Raw genomic sequence first — 27,738 nt, forward strand, 5'->3', positions numbered from 1 at the left:
CTTTGCAGGGAAAAAAAGAGGAAGTAAACCCATCAGGGTTTACTTCCTCTTTAAGGCCTCATGCACACGGACGTTTTTACAGCCGCTTTTTTGAGCTTTTTTTGCAGCTTAAAAAGGCCTATCCATGTTAGTCTATGGCTTCATGCCCACCTAGGCGGTTTTGAGCTGCAAATGGCATAGGCGTTTTTAAGCTGTAAAAAAAACCCAGGACCAGTGTGTTCCGTGGCGTGGAGCTAGAGCTGTAAAAACGCGAAACGCGCACAAACGCGCAACATATTTTCTTTGTTTTCTGAGTCCTATAGCCAAGAGATGTGTTTCTTAAAAAAAGCTACTTAACGCTAACGCTAAAAAACGCGCAAAAACGCCAATGCAAAACGCGGTAAAAATCACGACGATTTTTCCAGGCGTCGGAGCTAGCTTTGCAGCCAGTTTTTTAAAACGTCCATGTGCATGAGCACTAACTGTTTGATCTATTTTCAGATCCTTGACCTGTTTATAGATCCTGGTCTTAACTGTTCGATCTATTTTTAGATCCTCATTCTATATATAGGTCCAGATCTCAGCTGTTCGATCTATTTTTAGATCCTCATCTTAAAGGGTAACTCCACTTTGGTCAAAAAAATGGCAAATAATAAAAAAAATACTATAACATATACAATTGTGACACATGTCATATTATGATTGAATATTAAAAATTACCTTTCCTTTTCAATCTGCAGTCTGTAGTTTTCTGTAAAATGTAATATGGCTACCCGGATGTGTTCTGTACACAGTATGTCTACAGAACACCCTCCAGAAACATAATTTCCTTTTTGTGTTTTGCTCACCGATTTTCCCTGAAGTCTGCACTAAGATACATGTCCGTTATTGGGCATCCTCTGCAACAAAAATGTAATTTTTGGTAAAATACTCCCAATAGGAAATCGCCTCTAAAGGAATGCAGACCCTGCAATTTTCCACATTAGAGCCCTGCAGGTGCAGCATCTGATTAATAATTATGAAACCACTCCCATTAGATTCACTTTCCACATGGACACAGACAAACGCACAGGGATTTTTTCAGAATAACAAAAGGTAGGAATCTGCAATAAAGTTTGTTTAAAATCCTTGTTAATTTTTCTGAAAAAAGTGGAGTCACTCTTTAAGGGCGCTTTCACACTGCCAGCGCCCGGGCATCGGCGGTAAAGCCTCGCTATATTTTGCTGTGCTTTACCGTTGCTTTTGCTTCGCTTTTCGGCCAAAAAAGGGTTAAAAGTAGCACTGCAGCGGCAATTTGATTTCATTGGCCAGGGTCGATTTAGGGATCAGTGTATTCACCGCTCCTACAGCGCTGCAAAGAAGCTGCTGATGGGACTTTTTATGACTTCTTGCAAGGACAGCTCCCCAGGGGCTTTCACACTGGGATTGCAGCTGAGGCTTTTTTCAGGCGCTTTACATGCGCTATTTGTAGCGCTAAAGCACCTGAAAAACTCCTCCAGTGGGAAAGTGGTCTGTTCGATCGATTTTTCAGATCCTCAATCTATTTTTAGATCCTGGTCTCAACTGTTCGATCCGTTTTTAGAGCCTCAATTTATTTTTAGATTCTGGTTTCAACAGTTCGATCTATTTTTAGATCCTCCAGTCTATTTGTCACACGTGTGCGATCAATTTTTAGATCCTTGATCTATTTTTAGATTTTGGCTTCCACTGTTCGATCTAATATTAGATTTTGAGATTACAAGAAACACTAAAAGTGGAAATCTTAGTAGGATCAATGTAAAGAAAAGTGCTGCGCTAAGTGAAATAAATATAATAAATGTGCAAACATAGACCTCTATACAAAAAAAAGCAAACTTATGCTTAGTTGTCGGGTGACCCCTATACAAATTAAATGTGTGTATGTAGGTTACACGTGAAAAAAAAAAAAAAATACAAGAAAGATTGATTGACAATGTCTACACGAGGAACAAACAGTCCCCCTCTGTGTGAAGAGTAAATGACAAAAGTCTTCCAGGAAGTCCAAAACAGTGCACAATACACCCTAGTGTGAACGCCACCACCTGGAACAAATTTGAAGCTTACCGGACGCCTATGACCCAAGCGGACGTATGCCCGAAGGATCAGAACAGCTTTAATATGAAAACGATTGGATGGTCTCCAGGGAACCGTCATTGGGTCATAGGCGTCCAGTAAGTAAAAATGGGTTAATCCTAATTGTTTCTGTTAGCTGCTACCTGCGTATTGCTGCCTCACCATTACACTATATTACCAAAAGTATTGGGACGCCTGCCTTTACATGAACTTTAATGGCATCCCAGTCTTGATCCGTAGGGTTCAATATTGAGTTGGCCCACCCTTTGCAGCTATAACGGTTTCAACCTTTCTGGGAAGGCTGTCCACAAGGTTTAGGAGTGTGTCTATGGGAATGTTTGACCATTCTTCTAGTGCCGCACTTATGTGGACGAGAAGGCTTAGCGCGAAGTCTCCTTTCTAATTTATCCCAATGGTGTTCTATCAGGTTAAGGTCGAGACTCTGTACAGGCCAGTCAAGTTACCTTGTGGAGCGCCGATGAGGTCATAGTTGCATGCGCAGTAAAGAAACAGCCCTCCGTGCCCTGACTGGCGGCTCCCACACTCCTGCGCAGGAGTGACATCCCGCGGCTCCGGCCAGTGTCGGAGCCTGAGTCCGCACCCCCAGAATGCAGAGGGGCAAAGATAGATGCTTTCACCAGCGGGGACATTGCGGGCTTCGTTTTCAGGTAAGTGCCACATAATGGGCTAGTATGCTATGCATAGTAGCCCATTATGCTTTTACTTTGCAGAGGAATAGAGGAAGTAAAACCCATCACGGTTTACTTCCTCTATAACGTAAACCTATCACAAACTTGGGCAAATTCTACTGAGCATATGATGTTGAAATTGAAATTCAGAAGCAGTTTACCTTCAGTAAATTTTCTGCACGTAAAGAGGATTTATATCCCATGGAGGAATATAAAAAAAAAATTAAAATTTTTGTGCTTGAAATTCAACCTAAATGTCAACACTTGTTGTGTCTGAGTGAGAAGGTTGTGTGCAACTCTTGTCTTGATTGTGAGTTTTTCTCTGCAGGGAAGATATGTATGCACAAGACTCCATAGAGCTGCTCACTTCATCCGGGATCCAATTTAAAAAGCATGAGGATGAGGGCATTGAAACTCACTATTTTGCAGAGTTGTTCATGACCTCTGGAGTGGTGCTTTGTGAAGGAGTAAAATGGCTTTCTTTCCACAGGTATGTGACGGGTGTGTTCAAAATCTTTCCTTACTCATTTCTCTTTATTCAGGCTGTTATTGGTAATGATTGTGGTTTGAGGATTTAGGTTATAAGCAGATGTTTTCAATGTATAATTTACAGTTTAGTAAGCTACCACCATTTACATAAAGTACATGCTGCTGGGTCCATATGGCGGTACATAATGATAAGAAATGGAGAGATGTATTTAGCTCTCCTGACATATAAGAATTCTTCCAATGTATGTTTGATAAAGAAGCCATCTAAGAACTGTTTCCCTGTACAGTGAGGGGAAAAAAAGTATTTGATCCCCTGTTGATTTTGTACGTTTGCCTACTGACGAAGAAATGATTAGTCTATAACAGTGATGGCTAACCTTGGCACACCAGATGTTTTGGAACTACATTTCCCATGATGTTCAACTACACTGCAGAGTGCATGAGCATCATGGGAAATGTAGTTCCAAAACATCTGGGGTGCCAAGGTTCACCATCACTGGTCTATAATTTTAATGGTTGGTTTATTTTAACGGTTAAACAACAAATATATCCAGAAAAAAAACATTTCATAAAAGTTATAAATTGATTTGCATTTTAATGAGTCAAATAAGTATTTGATCCCCTATCAATCAGCAAGATTTCTGGCTCCTAGGTGTCTTCTATACAGGTAACGAGCTGAGATTAGGAGCACTCTTCTAAGGGGAGTGCTCCTAGTCTCAGCTTGTTACCTGTACAAAAGACACCTGTCCACAGAAGCAACCAATCAATCAGATTCCAATCTTTCCACCATGGCCAAGACCAAAGGATGTCAGGGACAAGATTGTAAACCTACACAAGGCTGGAATGAGCTAAAAGACTATCGCCAAGCAGCTTGGTGAGAGGGTGACAACAGTTGGTGCGATTGTGCGCAAAAGGTAGAAACACAAAAGGATTGTCAGTCTCCCTTGATCTTGGGCTCCATGTTAGATCTCACCTTGTTGAGTTTCATTGATCATAAGAACGGTGAGGAATCAGCCCAGAACTACACAGAAGAATCTTCTCAAGGATCTAGAGCAGGGGTGCCCAACCTTTTAAAGAGTGAGGGCCACTTAAGCAACTTGGTAACCGGTCGCGGGCCACAATGAGTGGAGCAGGCAAATGACAGATCCGTGTCCACTTTGCATATGCAGAGCAGACACAGCCCACTCTACTATATGGTTCCTCTGGTCAGATCCGCCCAGATGGATGGGGACGGATCCTCTTCTGTGTTGTGTGTTTTATTTTTTTATTTTTTATTTTTTTAGCAGATCAGATTGAAGGTATGCGGGTTTAAATGGACACAAGTCTGTTTACACCTGCCTCTCCATAGAGGTGAATGGAGGGTCCGATTGGTTCGACTCAATCGTGTGAAAGGGGTCTAAGGCCCCTTTCACACATGCGGACATTATGTCCGTATTTCATTCATGCGTTTGCGAATGAAATACAGACATACATGTATTCCTATGGGATAGCGGGTGTCTGCGTTTATCCGCCGACACCCGCTATTGTCCGATTCTGCAGACGGAGGAAAATCCTATTTTTCTATCAGTCTGCAGAGCGGAGCAGATGAACACGGACAGACGGTCCGTGCTCAACCGATCCCCCATAGAGGAGAGCTGAGAGGGCGGTCTCTGCACACTGTGTCTGTGCCGGCTCAGTGGGGACAACGGAGCGATCCCCGCTGAGCAAGCAGATCATCACAGGGCGGATCTTTACTGATCCGTCCCGTGTGAAAGGGGCCTAAGGTTGCTTTCACACTGATGCACTGCAGTTTACTGCAGATGCAGAGATGCAGGGCAGTACACCTGTGGCTTTCCTGTGGGTTAGCTGCACTTTGTCATAGACTTCTGTTATATCCTGCAGATGTGGTGTGCTTTCTGAAAGCGCACCAAACCTGCAGGTAATAACAGAAGTCTATGGCACAGTGCAGCTAACCCTGCGGATCAGTTTGAAAGCAGCCCAGTAACCAATGCAGAACAGATATGCCCTTATATACACTGGGGTTTTAGTAATACAATTACCTTTTAATATCAGTCTTCTATTCAGATATTGCTGGCTGTTGCTGTCCCAGGCAGAGTGCATTCGGTATCACTCCACCTATGACAGGAGTTGGCCCTATATAGGAAGCATCGGCTTATCCAGCTCTGCTCTGCAGCTGCTTCCTTCCTCTACCGCCGGCTCCATTCATAACACTGATTCTCTGGGATGGTGAGTTGGCAACCCAAGATCTGGGCTTTGACAACCTGCCATCCTAGAGCTGAAGGTCATGGGCCACAACAGAGGGCTCTGCGGGCCACTAGTTGGGCACCCCGATCTAAAGGCAGCTGGGACCATAGTCAGCAAGAAAACAATTGGTAACACACTACGCCATAAAGGACTGAAATCCTGCAGCGCCGGCAAGGTCCCCCTGCTCAAAAAAGCACATGTACAGCCCGTCTGAAGTTTGCTAATGAATATCTGAATGATTCAAAGGAGAACTGGGTGAGAGTGTTGTGGTTAGATGAGACCAAAATCAATCTCTTTGGTATCAACTCAATGTGGCATGTTTGGAGGAGGAGGAATGCTGCCTATGACCTTAAGAACACCATCCCCACCGTCAAACATGGAAGTGGAAACATTATGTTTTTGGGTGTTTTTCTGCTAAGGGGACAGGGCAACTTTACCGCATCAAAGGGACAATGGAAAGGGCCATTTACCGCTAAATGTTGGATGAGCACCTCCTCCCCTCAGCCAGGGCATTGAACATGGGTCGTGAATGGGTATTCCAGCATGAAAATGACCCAAAACACACTGCCAAGGCAACAAAGGAGTGGCTCAAGAAGAAGCACATTAAGGTACTGGAGTGGCCTAGCTAGTCTCCAGACCTTAAAGTGATTGTAAAGGCTTGTTTTATTTTTTATTTAAAATAGCAAACATATCATACTTGCCTCCACTGTGCAGCTCGTTTTGCACAGAGTGGCCCCGATCCTTGACTTCTCGTGTCCCTCAGCGGCTCTCGCGCCTCCTTCCCACATCAGATAACCCCCTAGGAGAAGCGGTTTCCCAGGGGTTACCTTGTGGGCGTGCTCCTGAGTCCAGCATTTGGCGTCCATAGACCTAAATGCTGGAATCGGCCCCGGCGCCTGCGTCATTGGATTTGATATCAATTGGAGCCAATGGCTGCTCTGCTATCAATCTATCCAATCACGAGCCGGGACCACGTGCAGAGAGTGACAACATGTCTCCACCGACGGAAATACAGGGCTCAGGTAAGTAAAATAGGGAAGCTGGGGGGGGGGGGGGGGGGATGACTGCCGGAAGTTTTTTCACCTTAATGCATAGGATGCATTAAGGCAGTGGTCATCAACCCTGTCCTCAGGGCCCACTAACAGGCCAGGTTTTATGTATTACCTTGGGGAGATGCAGACTAGAATACTGCAATCACTGAGCAGCAAATGATATCACCTGTGATGTATTTCAGTTATCTTGCAAACCTGACTGTTAGTGGGCTCTGAGGACAGGGTTGATGACCACTGCATTAAGGCGAAAAAACACAAGTGTTTACAACCCCTCTTAATCCCATAGAAAATATGTGAAGGGAGCTGAAGGTTTGAATTACCAAACATCGGCCTTTAAACCTTAATGACTTGGAGAGGATCTGTGAAGAGGTGTGGGACAAAATTCCTCCTGAGATGTGTGAAAACCTGATGGCCAACTACAGGAAACGTCTGACATCTGTGATTGCCAACAAGGGTTTTGCCACCAAGTACTAACTCGTGTTTTGTGAAGGGGTCAAATACTTATTTCACTCATTAAAATGCAAATCAATTTAGAACTTTTTTGAAGTGCGTTTTTCAGAATATTTTTGTTCTCTCACTGTTAAAATAAACCTACCATTAAAATTATAGACTGATCATTTCTTTGTCAGTGGGCAAATGTACAAAATCAGCAGGGGATCAAACACTTTTATCCCTCACTATATGCCAGTCAGTCATGACCTTTGGTCAGTTTTCAGAACAGACCTTCTACATGAAGACTTACTGCTTAGATGTCCCTATATCTTTGTCCATCATAATAGAATAATATGGTACTGACGCATCGTTTAGGCTGTTAAAAACTGGAATGCTTATTTGCATTACTGTTGTAATTAAACTATACAAATATATATAGGTTATATTTAGTGGGTTAGCCAGCTTCTCCTTTTAAAAGTGTATATATATTTTTTTTTTCTTTTTTCTCTTGAAGACAAACCTGTTTTAATGTCCACTTCCCCAGCAGCATACTTCTTTTTCCTTTATCTCCCCCACATCTCTATTCAGTCATAGGGAGCAAAGAAAATAGCCAGTACCTGCAGGTATGAAGGAGCAAGTGAATTTGATCCATGTGACAACAGTGTTGCTTGGAGATTGGTCTAGCGCTGTCATATGGGAGCTGCCAGAGTTCTAAGCCATGTGGGAACTTCAGCAGTAGCAACTGGGTATTTGCACAGGACAAAGGAAAGGTGAGAGTGAGCAGCTGGGGAGGGGTATTAAAATGAACCTGTTACTCTGCCCTGCCCTAGTTCACACCAATGCGATTTGTCATGCGGTTTGACAGTTCAAAATCGTACCCCATTTTCAGCAAGGAACCGTTCAAATCATTGCAATTCAAGTCGCAGGTACTTTGAAAAAGGTCCCTGCATGACTTATCTGTGCTTTCATTGCTCATTGCATTGACTTTTGTGTAAAATGAAGTCACAAGCCGTAATGAAATCGGAGATCCAAATTGCACTTATCATCGGCTTTGAAATTGCGTGGAGGTAGCACGACTTCAAAGCTGCACTGGTGTGAACCAGGGCTAGGGATCACTGTGACTTACAGGGTAAAATTAAGGGCCTACTACAGCTAAAAATATGCTGTTAACTAACTATATGTGGTAAATACCTTCAAAGTGAAAGTTGCAATATTAGACAGACCATACAATACTGTTGGAGGTGCTTTCACCGGTCAGTTTTTGGTTTAACCCTTTTTTTTTTTTTTTCAAATGGCAAAAAAATATTTGCTGTATATGTCTAAAAAGTATTTGTAAGAATTAAGCTTTAATTTGTTGTCTATAACCACATGGCTATCTAAGACTACTCTGACCACAGGGTGACAAGGTTGCAGTGAATAATGTCACCCTATGAAAGGAATTTGGAAAATTATGGCTTTACTGCCAGGACCAAACAGTAAATCTGACTATGTTTATGGATGTATCAAGAAACAAAAACTGCTCAGTTAATTCTGGTGACGACATGCGCCATAATGTCATTTTCTTTTCCCCCCATTGTCCTAAATGCTCATGTTACTACTTCTTGTGGAATCTGGTGGGCTGGTCAGTCTATCTTTGGAGTTTACTACCCAGCGTATAGATGCCATGTTTTGGCACAGTTTAGTCTCCCTGGGGGGGGGGGGGGGGGGTTCCAACACGCTATACTTCATTGTGAAAGACTTTCACTTTAATTACACTAAGCCCAGCATGTTCACTAAAAGAAGGCAGAAAAATGTTGCTTCCCTAACTGTTGGTATATTAGTTAGCTAGGTGAAAATTCCCAACAGCTGCAAGTATTGCTAAAATAAACAAAACAAATATATTTCATTTCTATTGGTTATCCCAAAAGCCCAATAATTTCCAGTCCAGCTGATTTTAATGTTATAATTGCCCATGAAGTTTCATTCCCTATACTTTGTCCCTCCTCATATCACTATTTGACCCTTTGGGGCATCCTTCTTTTTTTTTCTGAAATATCCTCCTATACTTACCTGAGCCCTCATTCGACCCAGTGCTGGCCATGTCTGCAGCTCTTCTCTCCCCTCACTTCCGCTCTTACTAGCTTTGCTGGGGCACTGGGAACCATTGGCTCCCAGTGCTGTCAATCAAAGCCAGTGTCGAAGGTGGACGGGGCTGAGTCCCAACTGTCTTTGTCAATGGATGCAGCAGTGGGGCTCGGGAGCAAGCACGCATGAGTGCCCCCCCATGAGAAGCGGCTTCCCATGGGCATGGAGGAGGAGCCAGAAGCACTTTTGTGGGACCCAAGAAGAAGAGTTTTGGGTACGCTCTGTGCAATTTTATTGCACAGCGCAGGTAAGTATAAAGATATTATTTAAAAAATAAATTCCTCCTACAATCCATTTAGGTACATGCCTGCACCTTTTAGCGCAAAGTAAGTAAATCAGCCTATTATTCCAGACCTGGTGGTTTAATACTGGTCTCATGCATATTTAAGACTTCTTATATGCTCAAAAGGAATATACTTGACGTAACATCTCCAGTTTAAAGTTCAAAATAACTTTTTGCTGATTTAAAACAGTGTTTTTTTCTCTTTTTTTTTGTGCATGTGTAAAGTATTGTACCTGCGATCAGAAAATTATGGGTGGAATGTCAGAATCTTGCAGACTGTCAGTGTAGCTGTCTGCCCGTACCTCCAATACAGGCACACAGTTACAGGTTCAAGAAGATTTAATGAACTGTGAGGATGGTCACCAGTTCCATCAGTCCCAAAGGCTATTGGTACTTGCAGTCTATTTATTCACAGAACTCAATGAATGAATAACGCAGCCGTGTGGGCGGAGAGCTCCTCATGGCTGCACTCTTTTTGTAAAGTATTTCATTTATCCAAATTCCTTACAGAAATGATCTGTCTTTTCCAGATTTATCACATAATTTCAAATTCACTAATATTAACATAAGCGCTGTATATCCTTCATTTACAAATCTCTCCCAGTACCCCCCACATCTAAGCTACTGTACAAAAGACAATGGGTCCTTGATGTATCATTGGATTTGGTGAATTGGCCAAAGGTTTCTTATCTGAAATCTCAAAAAAAACAATATTATTATCAGAGGCTAGCTTTAACACCTTGTTGAGATGATACATGGTCCCCTGCAGACGAGCATATTTCAGTTCAAGAGGCTTCTGTCCTTTGTATTAGGAAGATGTTGACAGATGGAAACCAAGTATGTATGGTGGATCTTACCGAAAGTCTCTAGGTTTTGGATACAGAAAACTATCCTTGAAAATTTGGTGACTCAATGAAAGTATAACTTAAGGCAAAACGTCTTCTTTAGTTTTGGATAGAGTGGAGAGGGATTAGAACACTTGTCAGATTTTATTGCTGTCCATGCCCCCTGGGGAGATTCACCTTCTCCATTTGTCCTGTTTTACCATTATCATTGAAACTAAAAGAAAATACCAAGTTTTGGGTTGTCCCCAGAAAAGTAGTAGAGGGGAAATCTACCAATGGGGACACTAGTTCTAGTGACCTGGGGGTCCCCAAGGGATACCCTTAATTTGCAGGGATTTCCTCTTGCTTCCTGTTTGGCTATGGGACAGGAAGTAAAGAGAAATCTCCACAATAGGACACAGATGGTGAAAAAAAATCTGACGGCTTACAAACCTCCCTTGCTCTATACAAAATGGAAAAAAAAGGTTTTGCCTATAGTTCTACTTTAAATCTTCTGATGACATCTACTTTTCAACATCTTAAAAACTAATCACATTTACCTTATGGCAGCCAAAATATCCATAGTAAGAATGTTGAAATTGTCCAGAAGTAGTCCAAGCTTACCTGGGTAATGGTAAATAAAAGCTTTCTCATCCATTATTTGGGCTGCATTTTCAGCCTGATATTTTCCCTGGGTAGTCCCTCATGTCCCATTCTTTTTCCATGTTTTTTTTTTTTTTCTTTGGTTTCTTTCTCCTTTTTTCTCACCTTCCCTCCAGGAAGTAAAAAAAAAAGCAAAAAAAAAAAAAAAACATTTATGTGCCAGCTAGGAAAACCCTTGGTTACCTTTACTGTAGAATTACATTTAGCATTAAATGGAAAATCTGGATACACTGTTCTTAGAGCTATGTCTTGTTCATAATCCCCTTCCCGCTGAGCGTACACAGATGTGCGGCCTCGGCTTTCGGGGGTTATACCGGGATGATGCCCGCAGCCTCAAGCATCATCCCGGTACCGTTTTTTAGACCCGCTGTTTGGCTTTCCAGAGATAACAACCAATGTGGCTAAAAGATGCTTGGCTGTTATCCCAGAGGAGCGGGAGTGGACGCCCCCCACCTCCCGCCGCTCTGAGCAGGCCCTCCCGTCCCACCAGGAGACCCGATTCACAAACCGCCACTTCCAGCAGCTAGCCACAGACTGGAACGAAGACGGAAACAGCTTAGTTCCAGTCTCCTGATTGTAAAAACAGACGTGATGTCACTTCCTGTTTACTTGGCTGCCAATGGCGCAGTTTTAAAAAAAAGTATACAGTATTCAGAATCGCCGAAAATGGCAATCTAAATACTTTGAAATGCAAAGGAGGGATTTGGGGTCTTTTACCCCATAAAGAGTACCTGTCACCACCTATTACTTTCATAAGGGATGTTTATATTCCTTGTGACAGCAATAAAAGTGATCAAAGCATTCTTTTTTTTTAAACACAATTTATTAATATAAAAATAAATAAGGAAAACATTTTTTTTTTAAAGCACCCCCGTCCCTGCCAGCTCGTGTAGCAAGGGAAACGGATATGGAAGTCGCGCCCTCATATGTAAACAATGTTCAAATCACACCTGTGAGGTATCACCGCGATCGTCCGAGCGAGAGCAATAATTCTAGCACTAGACCTCCTCTGTAACTCTAACCTGGTAACCATAAACAAAATTGAAAGCGTTGCCCATGGAGATTTTTAGGTACCGTAGTTTTTTGCCATTCCACGAGTGCGTGCAATTATAAAGCGTGACATGTTTGGTATCTATTTACTTGGCGTAACATCCTCTTTCACATTATATAAAAAAAATTGGCTAACTTTACTGTTTTTTTTTTTTAACCACTTTCAGACCAGACCAATTTGCTGGTCAAAGACCAGACCACTTTTTGCGATTCGGCACTGCGTCGTTTTAACTGACAATTGCGCAGTCGTGCGACATGGCTCCCAAACAAAATTGACGTCCTTTTTTTCCCACAAATAGAGCTTTCTTTTGGTGGTATTTGATCACCCCTGCGGTTTTTATTTTTTGCGCTATAAACAAAAATAGAGCGACAATTTTGAAAAAAATGCATTTTTTTTTACTTTTTTGTTTATAATAAATATCCCCCAAAAATATATAAAAAAACATTTTTTTCCCTCAGTTTAGGCCGATACATATTCTTCTACATATTCTTGGTAAAAAAAATCGCAATAAGCGATTATTGATTGGTTTGCGCAAAAGTTATAGCGTTTAAAAAATAGGAATAGTTTTATAGCATTTTTATTAATAAATTTTTTTTTTTTTTACTAGTAATGGCGGCGATCAGCGATTTTTATTGTGACTGCGACATTGTGAGGGACCCATCGGACATTTTTGACACATTTTTGGGACCATTGTCATTTATACAGTAATCACTGCTATATAAATGCAGTGATTCCTGTGTAAATGACACTGGCAGTGAAGGGGTTAACCAGTGGGTGGCAGTCTAGGGGTTAAGTGTTCCTAGGGGCGTGTTACTAACTGTGGGGGGGTTGGGCTTTCATTTAGTGAACACTGATCTCTGCTCCAATCACATGGAGCAGAGATCAGCGTCACTAGTTGCTAGGCAGAATGGAGAAATGTTGTTTACAACGGCACTTCTCCATTCGGCCGCTCCGTGAGACGATGGCGGGGATGCCCGCGGCGATCGAGTCCGCAGGTCCCGCGACCGGACTCACGGGGGTCCTGACCAGTGCGGGACGTACATGTACGCCCATTTGCCTGCCCGTGCCATTCTGTCGACGTACATCGTCGTGCGCTGGTCGGCAAGTGGTTAAGTTGTGTTTTTAAAACACCGCTGCACAAATATCGTGTGATATAAAATATTGCAACAATCATAATTTTATTCTCTAGATTCTCTGCTAAAAAAATATGTATAATGTTTGGGGGTTCTAATTAATTTTCTAGCAAAAAATATGGATTTTAACTTGTAAACCCCAAATGTCGGAAATGGGCTTAGTCATGAAAGGGTTAAAGTGTAAAATGTAAGCCTGGCAAAATCTGAGAAAACATATCCAGCACACCTCCAATTCCCACAAATTTTCTCATGTTTAAAACGGTGCAAATATTGAAAAATATCAGATGATCGAAAAGGCAGTCGGCTTCTAACTTTCTGTATTTGGCTGGCGATTCTGCATCAGAATGTCAGAAAATGGGGAGAAGCAGTGGGAAGTGATATGGTGGGATTGAAAACCCCTCCTTTATTCAGGCCCAACATTCTCAGCCTGCAAAAAACTATTTAATGTCATTTTATAGGTTAGTGACCTGGCCAACATTCCCACCTCTCAAGAGAAGAAGCAGAGACATCGATTGCACATGCGCTACTTGTTATCATTGTGCAGATAGCATAAGATTCGGAAGTGGTGTGACTGAGGATGTACAGATGTTTCTGAAAGAGACATCTATCTATGGTCTTCATTTGTCCCCAGATCTTCAAATAATCCTATTTTATTCCCTAATTTATGACAAAACTGTTTTGCCTTGGCAATGACCTTATTTCTTGTGCCTGTTTAATGCCCTTGTGAAAGATGTGACTTTCAGCTGTGTGACAGCAGTACAGAACATTGGATTCATGTCTCATGTGATTCTTGATAATCTGTTCATGACTTTCCAGCCTCAGCAGTGAGAAAGTTAATAAACGGAGTAGCTGTGCCATGGCTAAGAACAGGAAATGGATAAAGAGAATTTAGACAGTAATCTTGTAATCCTCATGAAGAACAAGCAGCTTCTCTTGTACAAAGGTGTTCTTATGACAACTGTAGAGACTTTCTATGAAGTCTCAATATTTTCTGATAATTTTAGCATCCACTGATTGGTGCTGCCTGCTCCAGCGGGGTTGGTTACAAGCATCTTTCTTTCCAGCTACTTTTCTTATTTGAGTGTTAATAGATTTGATTTGTATCACCCTGTATTAATCTGGATCATCAGACAAATTACAATATCAAAAGTCTATAATCCTTCTGATTACACTTGTACACTAATACCATGTGACTTTGGACTACACAGTGCATGCCGTGCAGGTAATGAGTTGGTGAATAAACACTATATGGAGGAATTTATTGGGCACAGGACATAAAACTAGTTTATTCTCATGTTTTAGGTTGCACTCCTTTTTCCATTTATTCCAGGCTATACGTATCTGCTCCATTGAAACAAAGCCTGCTATTTACAGAGTTCTATGGCTCAAGCTGTAATTTGAAATTAAGTTACTTCTCTGCCCCCCAAACCCTCCCCTACCCTCAGTGTCATAGCCGAACAGTGAGGCTCTTTATCCTGCTATTGCTTGAAAGGTGTTGCAGACTAACTTTAAAAGATGCAAAAATTCCCATGCAAAAATACGTTCTTGTAAAGCTACCCATAATTTCAGATTTAGCCGGGTTCACACTATAACCCGCTGCGGAATGCACAGGAGCGCTGTGCGTCCCTGTTCCCCGTTTCAGGGACGAATCAGGGCCAATTCTATGCCTGAATTCGGCCCTGAAACAGACCCAAAGACGTACGCTCCGCAGCCGCCCTAGAGATATGTGAACCGGCTCCATAGGGAGCCAGTCGCATTCTCCTACTATGCGAATTAGATGCTGGGAAACGCACATCTAATTCGCATAGGTGTGAACGGGGGCTTAATGAGCAGGTGATGTTGCAGTGGAAATCTGTAATGGGTGACTCCATTCCTGAGAATCCACTGGACTTGCAGGGAAGGGCCTTCCTGTTTTATTAGAAAATCCCTTTCTAGTGTTAAAACCAATTATATGATTTGACTTGCATCCTACAGGCACATTTTTAGCTTTCATTAATATAAAACGAGGAATAGCAATGAAAGATAATTTATTTATAGTGGCTAATGGCACTTTGCACATAGTACCTTTTCTTTAACTGCTTCAATACCGGGCACTTTCACCCCCTTCCTGCCGAGGCCAATATTCAGCTTTTAGCGCTGTCCAAGTTTGACAACTGCGCGGTCATGCAATGCTTTACCCAAATTACATTTTTATCATTTTTTCTCACACAAATATTTTCATCCAAATAAAGCTTTCTTTTGGTGATATTTAATCACCTTTTTTACAAAAATGTGATAAAAAATTTTTTTCATCGTGTCTGTCAGTACATTTTTTAAGTAGGTACTTTTTCTCCTTCTCTGATGTAGCACTGATGGGCACTTTAAGGCATCACTGATAGGCACTGATTGGTGTCACTGATGGGCTGCACTGATAATCAGGCCACGGATTACCTGTACAGGTCTCTCCTACGAGGTGATGCCGCTGATCGGCTCACCTTGCTTCACACTCAGTCAGTGTGAGGCGAGGTGAGCCGATAAACGGCTTTTCTGCATTTATATGTGACTGGACACAGCCGATCACATGGATAAAGAGCCACGTGATCTCTTTACAGAGATCGGGGTCACGCTGTGTCCTAGGAACATGGCCTACCACAATCACCGTGCTGCGTGCCATCACAGTGAGACTGGGCTACAACATGTGACATCGGCCCAGCACTAGAGGGGATACCACCCGCCCTATAGTAAAATAACGGCGGGTGGGAGGTGGTTAATAATGACCAATTGCACAAATCGCCAGGCTTATTACATCCTTACTGTGACATTTCCACACAGTAATTTGCATTGTTGCCCACATGGACTAACAAATTTGCCAGATACATTTCCCAGTTATTTGTTTCAGCTATATGGACAATCAGTGGTGATGCCATAATTTTGATTTTGGACTAGATGTGGGATTTGGTCAGAAGTGGAAATGCTAATTAGATCAGTTCAGGTTGGCATTATTTTATTTTTTAAGCTGTAAAGGGAGAGATACAGTGCAATATGTACCTGTCCCGTCGCCTGCACCTCCACCTTTTACTCTGTTTATAAGCGCTGCCAGCCCAAAAATTCTAAAGGTATATTAAAGCTTTGGATTTTTTTACATTAAAATACCAAACATGTCATACTTACCTGCGGTGTGCAGTGGTTTTGCACAGAGAAGCCCAGATCCTCTTCTTCTCGGGTCACTTGCCTGCTCTCCTGGCCCCTCCCTCCTGCCGAGTGTCCCCACAGCAAGCAGCTTGTAATGGGGGCATGCACAGCGCTTTAGAAAGATCAGCCCCGTTAAATATTAGGGGGGAGGGGGAGCTGCTGCACAGAGCTTTTTTACCTTTCATGTATCGAATCCATAAAGGTAAAAAAAAAAGGAGCCTTCAAAACCACTTTAAGCATCTGAAAAAAATCAAATAACTTTGGATGCTGGGTCCCTTTCTGCGGTTCCAAGAGACAGCTGCTACATCACTACAGGACTACTTTTCACTGATGGTCCCTAATCGGGCCATGTGCATTTTACCTTTTTTCTTGCTTACATGTGACCATACAGAATCCAAATGGCACTTTGGGTAGAGTTCCACATATTGTATAAACAGTACAGTGTTTCTGAAATGTATCACAAATATGATATGCACAGTGAATCTTTTCTGTTTCAGAACTGCCGATTGTAATCTTTCATTTTTGTTCTGTCATTTTTATTACAGTGGCTATGATTTTGGCTATCTAATAAAGATACTGACTAATTCAAACTTGCCTGAGGTTGAGCAGGACTTCTTTGAAATTCTTCGGCTATTTTTTCCAGTGATATACGATGTCAAATATCTCATGAAAAGCTGCAAAAACTTAAAGGTATGTAGTATACGCAAGTGAAACCCAAGAGATATGAATCTGTCTTTTTACAGGCATTTAAATTAATAAAAAATCTCAGTTGAAATACTACTTAGAAGTACTAGAAAATGCCAGCTGTACCCCAAACTGTGTGTTGTATGTCTGAGAAGGGAAAGAAACGAAAGATACTACAATGCAAACCTCACCAACACTTAAGCGCCCCTATGGACCGGAGCAATTTTTCATTGACTTATTGATTCATCAAGAATTTGTTCATTACTTAAAGTGGTTGTAACCCTAAAAAACAAAAAACATGTTCCTGTTCCTTTAAAGCATGATCAGTAGCATAGTGCTGTTGCAGTGTAATTTGTCCCCCTTTTTTTCTATAGCTAAAAAAACCTGGTTGATCCTACCTGTTCCTGTGTCCCCGTCCCCCCGGCGTCTGCTGACCATAGTAATCATGGCTGCTGATCCATGATACTGTGGTTCGGTGACGCGCCTCTGTCATCCTGCAGTGTTCTGAGTGCCTCTCCCCCCCTCCCTCCTTGCCTGTCAGCTCCAGTCTGTGTCTGCAGTGCCGATCTCCTCCCCGCCCCTTTCCTCCTGCCTTTATTCTAACATAATTACTTGTATCCTCTCTGTTTTAGCAAAATATTCAGTGCAGTATGTCAGTTTTTTGGTTTTTTTTTTATGATCCTAAATACCTTTTTGCACAGCTCCTCTTTGTGGTCACATGATCTCCCTCTGCTGGCTGCCTGACATTATTGGGGAATCTCAGCCCCCTCCTGCTATTCTTAGATCGAGGAAGCAGAGCAGAGGCTGATTGTGTGACTGCACAGGAGCTTTGCAAAAAAAGTATTTTAGGATTATAATATAAAACACACATGAGTAATTGCGTTATGTGACTTTACAACCTCTTTAACAGCAGATCTCAGAAAGGATTTTATTTTTTCAATATACAGTATATACAAAATATACAATATACAAAAAAAATCAACTTTTTTTATCTTTTTTTTTTTTGTTCAGTGCTTTCTTAAATTAAATGTATAAATTGTATCCTATCATTTGTCCTGTTTAGAATGATACTAAAATTGTCATGATTACAAATAAAGGTTTATTTTTTTAAATTGTTGTGCTGTTTTAATGCAACACTAAAAACATTAAAGCACTAAATGAGAAAAAAAACTTTTTAAATATTAATTGTTATAAAAAAAATCAGCAGGAAAATAACATTTAAAGTGGCGTTCCACCAAAAGTGGCAGCTCCCCTTATCTGTTTTCCAAAAGGGGAAGCTCTTGTTATCTGTCCTCCAGTGCCAAATTTGCCACCTTTCAGGGAAGAGGGGGGGAGCGGGTACCTTTTTATTGACAGGTACCCATCCCAACTTCCGCCGGATCTCGCCGCGTCGAGGTCCATCAGAGGTTCGGCCCACAGCCAGGCCTTTCAGAAAGTGCAGCACGCTGCGTGCATGCGCAGTAGGGAATTGGCTGTGAAGCTGCAAGGCTTCACTGCCAGTTTCCCCTACAGGCTATGGCGGTGGCAGTACCCGTGAGCCGATGGAAACTGGGGTGCCAACACCGCTGGATTCCAGGGCAGGTAAATGTCTGAATATTAAAAGTCAGTGGTTACAACATGTGTAGCTGCTGACTTAAATTTTTCCATGGGGGGGCTAGCGCACCACTTTAATGGGAGGAGTTACTGCAATTATAGCTGTTTAAGGTAAATTACAATTTTAATATGGGGGTTCAAGTGATACTAAAGTCTTGTGTTTATTAAAGAAACATTTTTTATACTTGCCTGCTCTGTGCAATGATTTTGCACTGAGCAGCCCAGATCCTCCTCTTCTCAGGCCCCTCACCGGCGCTCCTGGCCCCTTCTTTCGGCTGAGTGTCCTCACAGCAAGCAACTTGCTATGAGGACACCCAATCCAAGCCGCTGCTCTGTGTGCATTCAGACACGAAACCCCGGCTCTCCTAATTGGCTCACTGTCTGTGATTGACAGTAGCAAAAGCCAATTGCTTCTGCTGCTCTCTCAGCCAGTGAGGAGGGAGAGTTCCCGGAGAACCGAGGTTCTTGTGCAGAGCGCTGTAGAAAAACCGGGCTCGGGTAAGTATTGGGGAGATGCTGCTGCAGAGAGAAGGTTTTTACCTTCATGGATAGAATCCATGAAGTTAAAAAAACCTTGAGCCTTTAGAACCACTTTAAGCATCTGAAAACATTTAAATCATGTTGGATGTTGAGTCAATGATTTTAATTGACTGAGAGCAGCGGGAGCCAATGGTGCCCGATGGGTTTCTCTGCCAATCAGAAGGGAGAGTCCCGGACATGCAAGTCTGTTGCGCAACATCGCTGGATCAAGATGGGATTTAGGTAATTATTAGGCGGGCTGCTGTACACAGAAGGTTTTTTATCTTAATGCATAGAGTGCATTAAGATTAAAAACAAAAAACAAAAAAAAAAAACAACTTCTGCCTTTAGAACCACTTTAAATAGGAAAAAGTAGTAACCTAATTGTAAAGTACAGGACACAGGCAGAATATGCATAAACCATGGGTTGTAGGTATGTACTATCAGGTCATTGGGCACTGGCAAAGCTTTATAGGATGTGCCCCCTGGGGCCTCCCCTCTAACCCTATGGTAGTGTGTGAAGGCGATGAACATTTCTCCTTCTCTGGGACAGGGGGAATACATGGCATATATGGACACCCAAGATGTCTATCTTCTTGTTGTGTGCTTTCTACACTTCGCACTGACAGACAACCACCTCCAGTTTGTTGCACTGCCTTTTGGCCTACCCTCTGCTCCATAAGTGTTCACAAAGGTCTTGGCACCTATGCATGCCCCTCTCGGAACTCCTCCAAGTCACAGGCTAATCTAGACAACCTTCTTCTGAAGGTCTCTTCTCCCTTCCGGATATCAAATGTCCACAACTGGGTGATTAATAAATCTGCTCTACAGTCCAGTCAAGTGACCTCTTCCGCATGAGAAAAGTACACATCTGATTTGAAGCTACACTGCTACATAAACAGGCACTGCTGTAGATGGAATGCCCTGGTCAGAGGAAGATGAACACTTCTGCATTGCAGCATGATTTACGGGTCCAATGTTCCAACAGAGGGAAAATGTCTTCAAAGTAAATGTTTTATTGCCTTTAAAATACAGTGTGTTGCCATCTAGAGTTTTGTTGCTCATTTGTTCCTGCACTGCTGCTCACATGAATTAAAGTGCTACTAAACCAAGGACCCTGCAATCGCTATATCTTGTCTAGCGCAGAACAAGGAAATGCAATCATTTTAGTAACTATAAACTGCTAAATACCTTTTCTCATTAGCAGTATATAGCAGTTTTGTGACTTCTATGAGTGCCCGGTTATAGCTTGTAGGAGGAATTTTATTCTCCTCTGACTTTCCTATGAGGCTGCAGGACCCCTGACCCTCTGGGCGTTGCTTATTGGCCCTGTGCACTCTCCCGTTGACAAAAAATAAAAACTCTAGCAAAGGACACACAACTGGAGATGTGCAGCCTGACTCCAGTAATGCTGTCTTATCTGTACATGTTTTGGAGACAATGCAAGAAGGAGAGGATCTGTGCATACCGAATCAAACAGCCTTTTTACACAATACAGATGATTAACCCCTTAGGTTCTACAGTGAGTAAAACAACCTTGCTTTACTGCATATACAGACAGATTTTAATGTTGTGGATTTAGTAACACTTTAAGAGTTGCACAGCAGCTAACTTCTGCATAGGTGGAGCTTCACGGGTTTGTAGTTCTGATATTCTGAAACGTGTGTATATTTCTCATCATGTGTCAGCTCCGATATCCAGCCCATTGTTTTTCAAGCTCTATATGTTTTTCTATAGCCTTGGACGGTTTTCCTTTTTGTTGGCATGGTCAAAGAGAGTGGAAAAAACTGAGCTAGTGATTACATTTTATGTAGCAGTAAAAAAAACATGATGGTTCTACAGAACTGTGTTCTCTTCATCAGGGTGGACTGCAAGAAGTGGCTGAACAGCTGGAGCTGGAGCGGATAGGACCTCAGCACCAAGCAGGCTCAGACTCTTTACTGACAGGAATGGCCTTCTTCAAAATGAGAGAAGTAAGACACACATAGTGAATAGATTGGGGGGGAAAAAAAACTTTAAAAAGCTTTACAGTGTTCAGTGATTATTACGGCTTGACTGAATTTATTAAAAGAAACCTCCACCCTTAGTCCAGTTTTCCCAGCCCCTTTGCTGGCTGATTTTCTGTAAGATGCTGCCTGTTTGCAAATACTGTTCTACTCTTTCTTCAGCTGGGTACACAGATTATAATTCAGAATGGATCGGATGGGCCCAAACTGTGTGTCACCCTCCCAGTTTGACATAAGCTGAATGTTGGATTGGCTTTTGTTGAACAGGGCTGCGGAAGCACCTTGCTCGATCAGCGGTTTGCAGCCAATTGGCTGCTGTGCTGATTAGTGTATTCTGACAGTGAAGAGCCCCAGCTGTTGAGCATTGCTTGTGTGGATACAGAAATCAATCAGTTTTTTACCGTTCAAGCAAAAAAAAAAAAAAAAACTGACTGTGTACCCATGTTTAAACTGCAAATTACCAGCTGGTGAGACTTCTGCCTTTCTAGAGAATTTCAGGTCCAACATAAAGTGCTGTAATTCATTGCTTTAGTGACCCAGTCATTGACCGACAAGAAGTAGACAATTTCTTTCTTTACCATTGACTCAAATAATTTAGACAATCCTCTGTGTTTTCTCTTTCAGAAAAAACAGGGCAAAGTATATTAGAAGTAAAACAATAGCAATTACAAGCAAATAACTATTCTGCTGAAGACTACAGAATATTTATGAAAAGGCCATACTTTCAACCATGGGTGTCCGCAGGTAGGGGCAAGGGGGGTCAAGTGCCCCCCCCCCCCCCCCCCCCGTAATAAGAATAAGGGATCGGATCTTAAATTCAGCACAGTTGCGTCGATATTGGGGTGCAGGCAGCCCGCACCTGGTTGCCACCCACCAGTTGGGTGACACCATCAAGGTGCTGCCAAGCCCCCCATCAGTGTAGTGTGACTTCTTTTCCCTTCTCAGTCCAGCAGAGAACTTGGCAGCACTGTGACAAAAAGCGAGCTGTGGGCTGTCACAGGTTTCCCCCGCTTGCCCCCCCCTTTTTCCTGTCAGGGAGAAGAGATGGCAGCTCTCACCAGGTTCCCCGCCCAGCTTTCTGCCCACTCCGTTCTTTCCCTATTGGCCATAACTGAGGGCCAATCAAAGGAGACTAGGAGAGGAGAGCATCATGGGACACGTAGTCCCAAAGATTGGTGGCCCCATTTCCCACAGGGAGGAGGCTACAGCTCAATCAAGAGAGAGATTGAGAGACTGCAGCCTGGAAAAAAGCTGAGGGATAGAGCGCTACAGGACAAAGAATAAGGAGTGTGCTGGGCGGAAGCCAGAGAGAGCGCCAGGCTGCCCATCGCCACCAGAGAGCGCCAGGCTGCCCATCGCCACCAGAGAGCGCCAGGCTGCCCATCGCCACCAGAGAGCGCCAGGCTGCCCATCGCCACCAGAGAGCGAAACACTGAGCCACTACCAGGGTACAGACATGCTAATACTACAGAGTCAGCCCCAGGGATCACTGCTGTAGTTTTACTGGGTCTGGTAAGAGGGCCTGTTGGCCATTATCCATTACTTATCCTATGGACTGTACTACGTCTGTAGTCTCTGACCATGATAATGACATTGCCGAAAAGGGGACGTGCATGGGTGACCCTAAAATAATCCCCCCTCCCCCGAAAAAATTTCTGCGGACGCCCATGCTGTCAACATTTAATTAATTTCCATCCCTGTTCCTTTTAAATAGCATGACTACCATCTAGCAGATTTTAAATGCACGCAATGCTGAGATTTAATATACAGAACTATTACTTTATAATAATATAGAATATTACTTTAAAGTAGAACAGCATTATGGCTGGGTTCACACCTTTGCACAGCAGGAATGCACACAATGGGGGGTCATTCATTATTATGGCCCCCAAACACACTTTGCCAGCACATACGTATTATAGTGCACAACACCACATTATAAAGCACCACTGTGCGTTGTGATGAGCCATGAAAGTGAATTGTGTTAATGCCCTGCAAATGTGCAGAAGCAGTCAAAAGCTGGAGGAAGACTAGTCAATATTTTGAGTCAAAATCAGGCCAGGTGCAGCAAAATTAAAGGTAATCAGTCAAATGAGATGCAGCAGAAGATGAAAAGCCCCAGCATGATGCAATCTTGCATACAAATAAGCAGATGCCCTTGTTCACACAGGGCTTATTTAAAGGAGAAGTCCAGCCTGGATTCGTTTGGCTGGGCTTCTCCTATGGGTCACAGTAATGTAATTAATTTTGCACTCCTGTGACCCGTGTTCAGGGGAGAGCAGTCTGAAGTCCGCTCTCCGTTGACGTCACTGGAATTGGTCCACGCAGTGCCTCATCCCCGACTTAGGAAATCTGGATCCACCAGCTGCCTGGACTGATGGCAGTCTCAGCCCTTCAGCTAGACACTGAGACGGCCGCTCCCCACCCCTCCACAGCTCAACACTCCAGTGAACATGGAGGAGCAGAGCAGGAGAGCTGCTGATTGACAGCAGCTCTCCGCTCAGGGAGGAGAGAGAACCGATCCATCGGCGATGTTCGGTGGCTCGGTTCTCAGTGAAGAGGCGGCGGGGGACAGATGCAGCATCGATCTGATGCTGCATCCACCTAGGTAGGTATGAATCTACAAAAAAATAAATAAAAAAACATACTTCTCTTTTAAGCCTAGTACACACTGCTAGTTTTTTTTTTTTTTGCAAACTAGCAGGCTGAACGAAAAAAAAACATACAACTTAGTTTGGAGCTGCTGTACTAACAATCCAATGTTAGTACGTCGATCTCCCCTGCTGATCTCCCCCTGCCAGAACACTCTGGTCAGCACTCTCAGCCATTGGCTGAGGACTGAGAGCGCTGATCGGGACCCAGTCGGCAGACCTTTTTCGGTCATACCCCTTTGACAGAAGCTGGCCCTGCTACATTACACACAGGCCGAATGTCAGCCAGGCCGATCCTGACTGGCATTTGGCCCCTGTGTTCGGGGCTTTACACTAGCATTTTTCTGCAGTGGATCACGGCAGGTCACTGCTAGGGCACATGGAAAACAATTGTTTACTATCTGCTCCGTTCACACCACAACACTGGTGTGTGACATGAGGTGCAGTGCATAAAAATGCAGAAATGCATTCTTCTTCAGCACACTGGATGTACACTGCTGTACAGAGACATGAATGAAGTCTCACTTCATGTGGTTCTCAAATAATGTTAACAAGAAAAAAGTGAACAATTTGATTTGCTGAAACATTGCACCACTCCCTGCCAGACATCACACTGAGGGTTGCACACACCGTGAAACCATGCGTTTTACCATGCAGGCTAATGTGAACCAGCCCTTTTCAAACACCATAAAAATACTTAACATGCTCTGTGGGAAATCCTGAGCCGTGTACAGCAGTAGTAATAGATGTCTTTAAGCTTATATTTACAGTTACTTGCATCTCTTGAATGAATACTCTAGTGTGGTCATGTTGGACTTTTTTCTCCAGTAAACATCCAGTTGTCATATGGTTCTTCTTCTTGCCTTTGCTGGCTATGACTCCGTAAACACAAAAGCCCAGCCCCCCCACAGTTAGTTCTAGAAACCCCCTCATTGTTGTCAAACATGCATCCAGTAACACTCTGGGTTCCAACTTCTGATCTCTATACAGCACTCTGGGCACAATTGATATTTTATATGTTCCCTATAACATGGTAAATCTTTAGTTTTTTGGTTCATGTCTACATTTAGGCTGTCAAAACGAAAACAATTAGCAATAATATTTTAACATAGCAGTTTAATAATTTTTTGGACTTGTTTATCAAACTGTTTTGTCCAAAATTTTGTCCTCCCAGATGTTCTTTGAAGATCATATAGATGATGCAAAATATTGTGGTCACTTGTATGGCCTGGGATCTGGATCATCGTATGTTCAGAATGGCACAGGGAATGCTTATGAAGAGGAAGCCAACAAGCAATCATGACCTCCAAAAGACAGCTAGCACTTTTCATTGCCAAGTTCTATTCCTTTCTATTCCATGTTTTATCTCTGGTCACATTGGTTGGACATCTACTCACTCATCTCTCAACAGCATTTACAGTATTTCCTGTCCTCTTTTGTACCCATACAGAACCACCTAGCCCTTAAACGGCATGGATGCTTAATTTCATTAGATCCATAGCCATCATTATCTCACTGCCTACCCAGGATGTTTCTTCAGAAGTATTTATGAAGGAGATAATCTTGGCCCCTTGGGGTTGGGGTGGTGCAACCGTCTGAACATCTTCCATTACACTGCCTTGAAGTGCTATGATGTCAGATGACTATTGTTCCACCTTTTTGCTCTTAAGGTTGCCAAAGAGCATTACAGGTCTTGTTGATCTTTTGATGTCAATTTACCAGCTTTCACATCTTCAGCTTTTTGTGCACCCTCTCTACCAGTCTTATGGAGCAAATTTTGCACCAACCCAGGGGCGTAATTGGGTGCATTAATAAAAGCTCTAAAATGTATGTGTATAGTGCAAATGAGGAACTAGCATATAAACCTAAAACGTGAAACAAATCTGCCTTCAGGTTGACAGCTGAATGTAAAGCTGCTAGCTTTCTCAAGCAAAAAAAAAAATCCAACCTCCCATTTTTTTTTTCTTGCACTCCTATGAATCTCAGCACTCAACTTTTATCCCAATATTAGTGTTTACAGTCACCATTTTTATTTTTATGAAATTATATTTATTAAGAGCTTAATTTTGGATTTCCAAAATGAATCTCTGGAAACTATATGGCCTGATAGAAATATTTAGTAAATGTACAATCGAACAGTTCAGCAAGTGAAAACAAAACTTTAACTGCAGTGGATTTGATGAGGAAAATACAATACACCTTTTGTATTGTTACAGAATTGTAATTATTTGTTGCAACAACAAAAAACTAAGATTGTTTGTGGATGGGCATTGATCAGCATACCAGGTGTTGATGGATTATAGTGACTATGATGTTACTCAGTCTATTGTTAGCCTTATGGAAGAAGGTGAATAGACAACCTCAAAGGTTCCAGCATTCACCTCTCCCCAGGGCGACTGATCAACATTGCAGGTCTTGTTGATGCTTTCGTTCCTTTTGACAGTATCTTTTCAATATATATTTTTTATATTGTCAGAGACGTGAAATTCTCTTTCATGGCCCTCCCATTCAATGCTGTTATTGGATTTTCTTTTCGAGTGGGTTAATGATGCATTATTTCCCTACAAAATCACGTGTGTTTTTATCCACACACTGTTGACCCCTGTTCAATACATGGAAAGTTGTCATTCAGAACTACTTACCTTTATACTTTGTAATAACTTGATTTTTTTCTTTCTTTCCAGATAAGTTACAGTGTTGTAACGGTGTGATCCTTTTTAATGCATATAAAAAAAAAAGAAAAAAAAAAGTTTGCAAACAAAGGATATTTGTTTTTAGAGCTTTTGTAAATAAAGGCTTAAAAAAATATTGGTATGTGGTCAGAATCCTTGTCAACTTTGAACTGAGCAGTGGTCAGAGACTGCTGGATGTTGTCATGCAGGTGTTCTCCTTATTACAGGCATACCCCACTTTTAAGTACACAATGGGGTTTATTTACTAAAGCTGTAAAGTGCAAAATCAGGCTCCCTTCTGCATAGAAATCAATGAGCTTCCGAGTTTTATTACCAAAGCTCAATTGAACAAGCTGGGGTTAGAAGCTCATTGGTTTCGATTGTAGAAGTGAGCCTGATTTTGCACTTTCCAGCTTTAGTAAATAAACCCCATTGTGTACTTAAAAGTGGGGTATGCCTGTACTAACTTACACTTCTTTCATCTGCTTTAGTGCAATATTGTTTGTTCTTTCTCCTTTTCCATCTAAACAGGAATTTCTGCAGTTGTCGGTATGCTGGCAGAATATATGTGGATGTTTTATAAAAGTCGCCTGAGTACAAAAAAAAAAAAATTACAAATCTGAGTGTTTCTTGTACAGGCAGTTCCTGAGTTATGAACAACTGAGTTACGAATGACTCCCACATATGAACGCCCACTTGTGCTCCACGCTGGTCCTGGATACTTCCGAGCACATCCCATATTGCAGTACTGCATGGCCAGACGAGCCCCAGATAACATAACAAGTGCCTGGAACATCCCACATCCATGCACAGGTGGACTTTACACTTATGAATGCAGTGTTGTGACTTACGAACAACTTCAACTTATGAACAACCCTACAGTCCCTATTGTGTTCGTAACTCCGGGACTTCCTGTATATCAGATTTGACACCATAACTAAACTAAAAATATAGAATGGTTTGCACGTCAGAACCATTTTTGGTTTAACACAATATTACCAATGTCCATGAGCCCTATTTTTAAAGCAGATGATGAGCAGATGCAGGACGTATTGTTCAATCACACCATAAGTGATACACAGAGATCACTATTTAGTAAGCCAACAGAAGCGCATGCTTATTTTCACTTTGCATCTATAATTTAGCACGTTGCATTTATGTGAGCTGCCCTACTTCAAGGGAGCATTTTTCCTTTCCATGGAATTCAAGTTTGTTTTGTCATGTGTTGAATTCATCCACCTTTAGGTGAGAAAACTGGCAAACATAGTTGTTAGTACAGCCCATATACAATGAGGGAAATAAAATAGGATTTTTTCATCACACTTACCTGTAAAATCCTTTTCTTTGAGTACATCATGGGACACAGAGTAAGGCTAATATTAGTTACC

At 42.3% G+C, this 27,738-nt stretch overlaps 1 protein-coding gene across 3 annotated transcripts in view; it reads left to right on the top strand.

The window, feature by feature from the left end:
- The window catches only part of CNOT7 (CCR4-NOT transcription complex subunit 7), a 62,677-nt gene extending 36,191 nt beyond the window's left edge, over positions 1 to 26,486 (top strand). For all 3 annotated transcript variants that reach the window (XM_077477406.1, XM_077477408.1, XM_077477407.1), the window contains 4 exons: positions 3,088 to 3,249; positions 16,771 to 16,915; positions 20,884 to 20,994; positions 24,853 to 26,486. In XM_077477406.1, coding sequence (XP_077333532.1) covers positions 3,088 to 3,249; positions 16,771 to 16,915; positions 20,884 to 20,994; positions 24,853 to 24,981 — 547 coding nt within the window. In that variant the 3' untranslated portion in view covers positions 24,982 to 26,486. The remainder of the gene's footprint in view (positions 1 to 3,087; positions 3,250 to 16,770; positions 16,916 to 20,883; positions 20,995 to 24,852) is intronic.
- Positions 26,487 to 27,738: the final 1,252 nt, after the last annotated feature.

Source organism: Lithobates pipiens, unplaced genomic scaffold, assembly GCF_037356315.1.
Source record: "Lithobates pipiens isolate NorthernLeopardFrog02 unplaced genomic scaffold, aLitPip1_a1.2 Scaffold_13, whole genome shotgun sequence".
Lineage (NCBI taxonomy): Eukaryota > Metazoa > Chordata > Amphibia > Anura > Ranidae > Lithobates > Lithobates pipiens.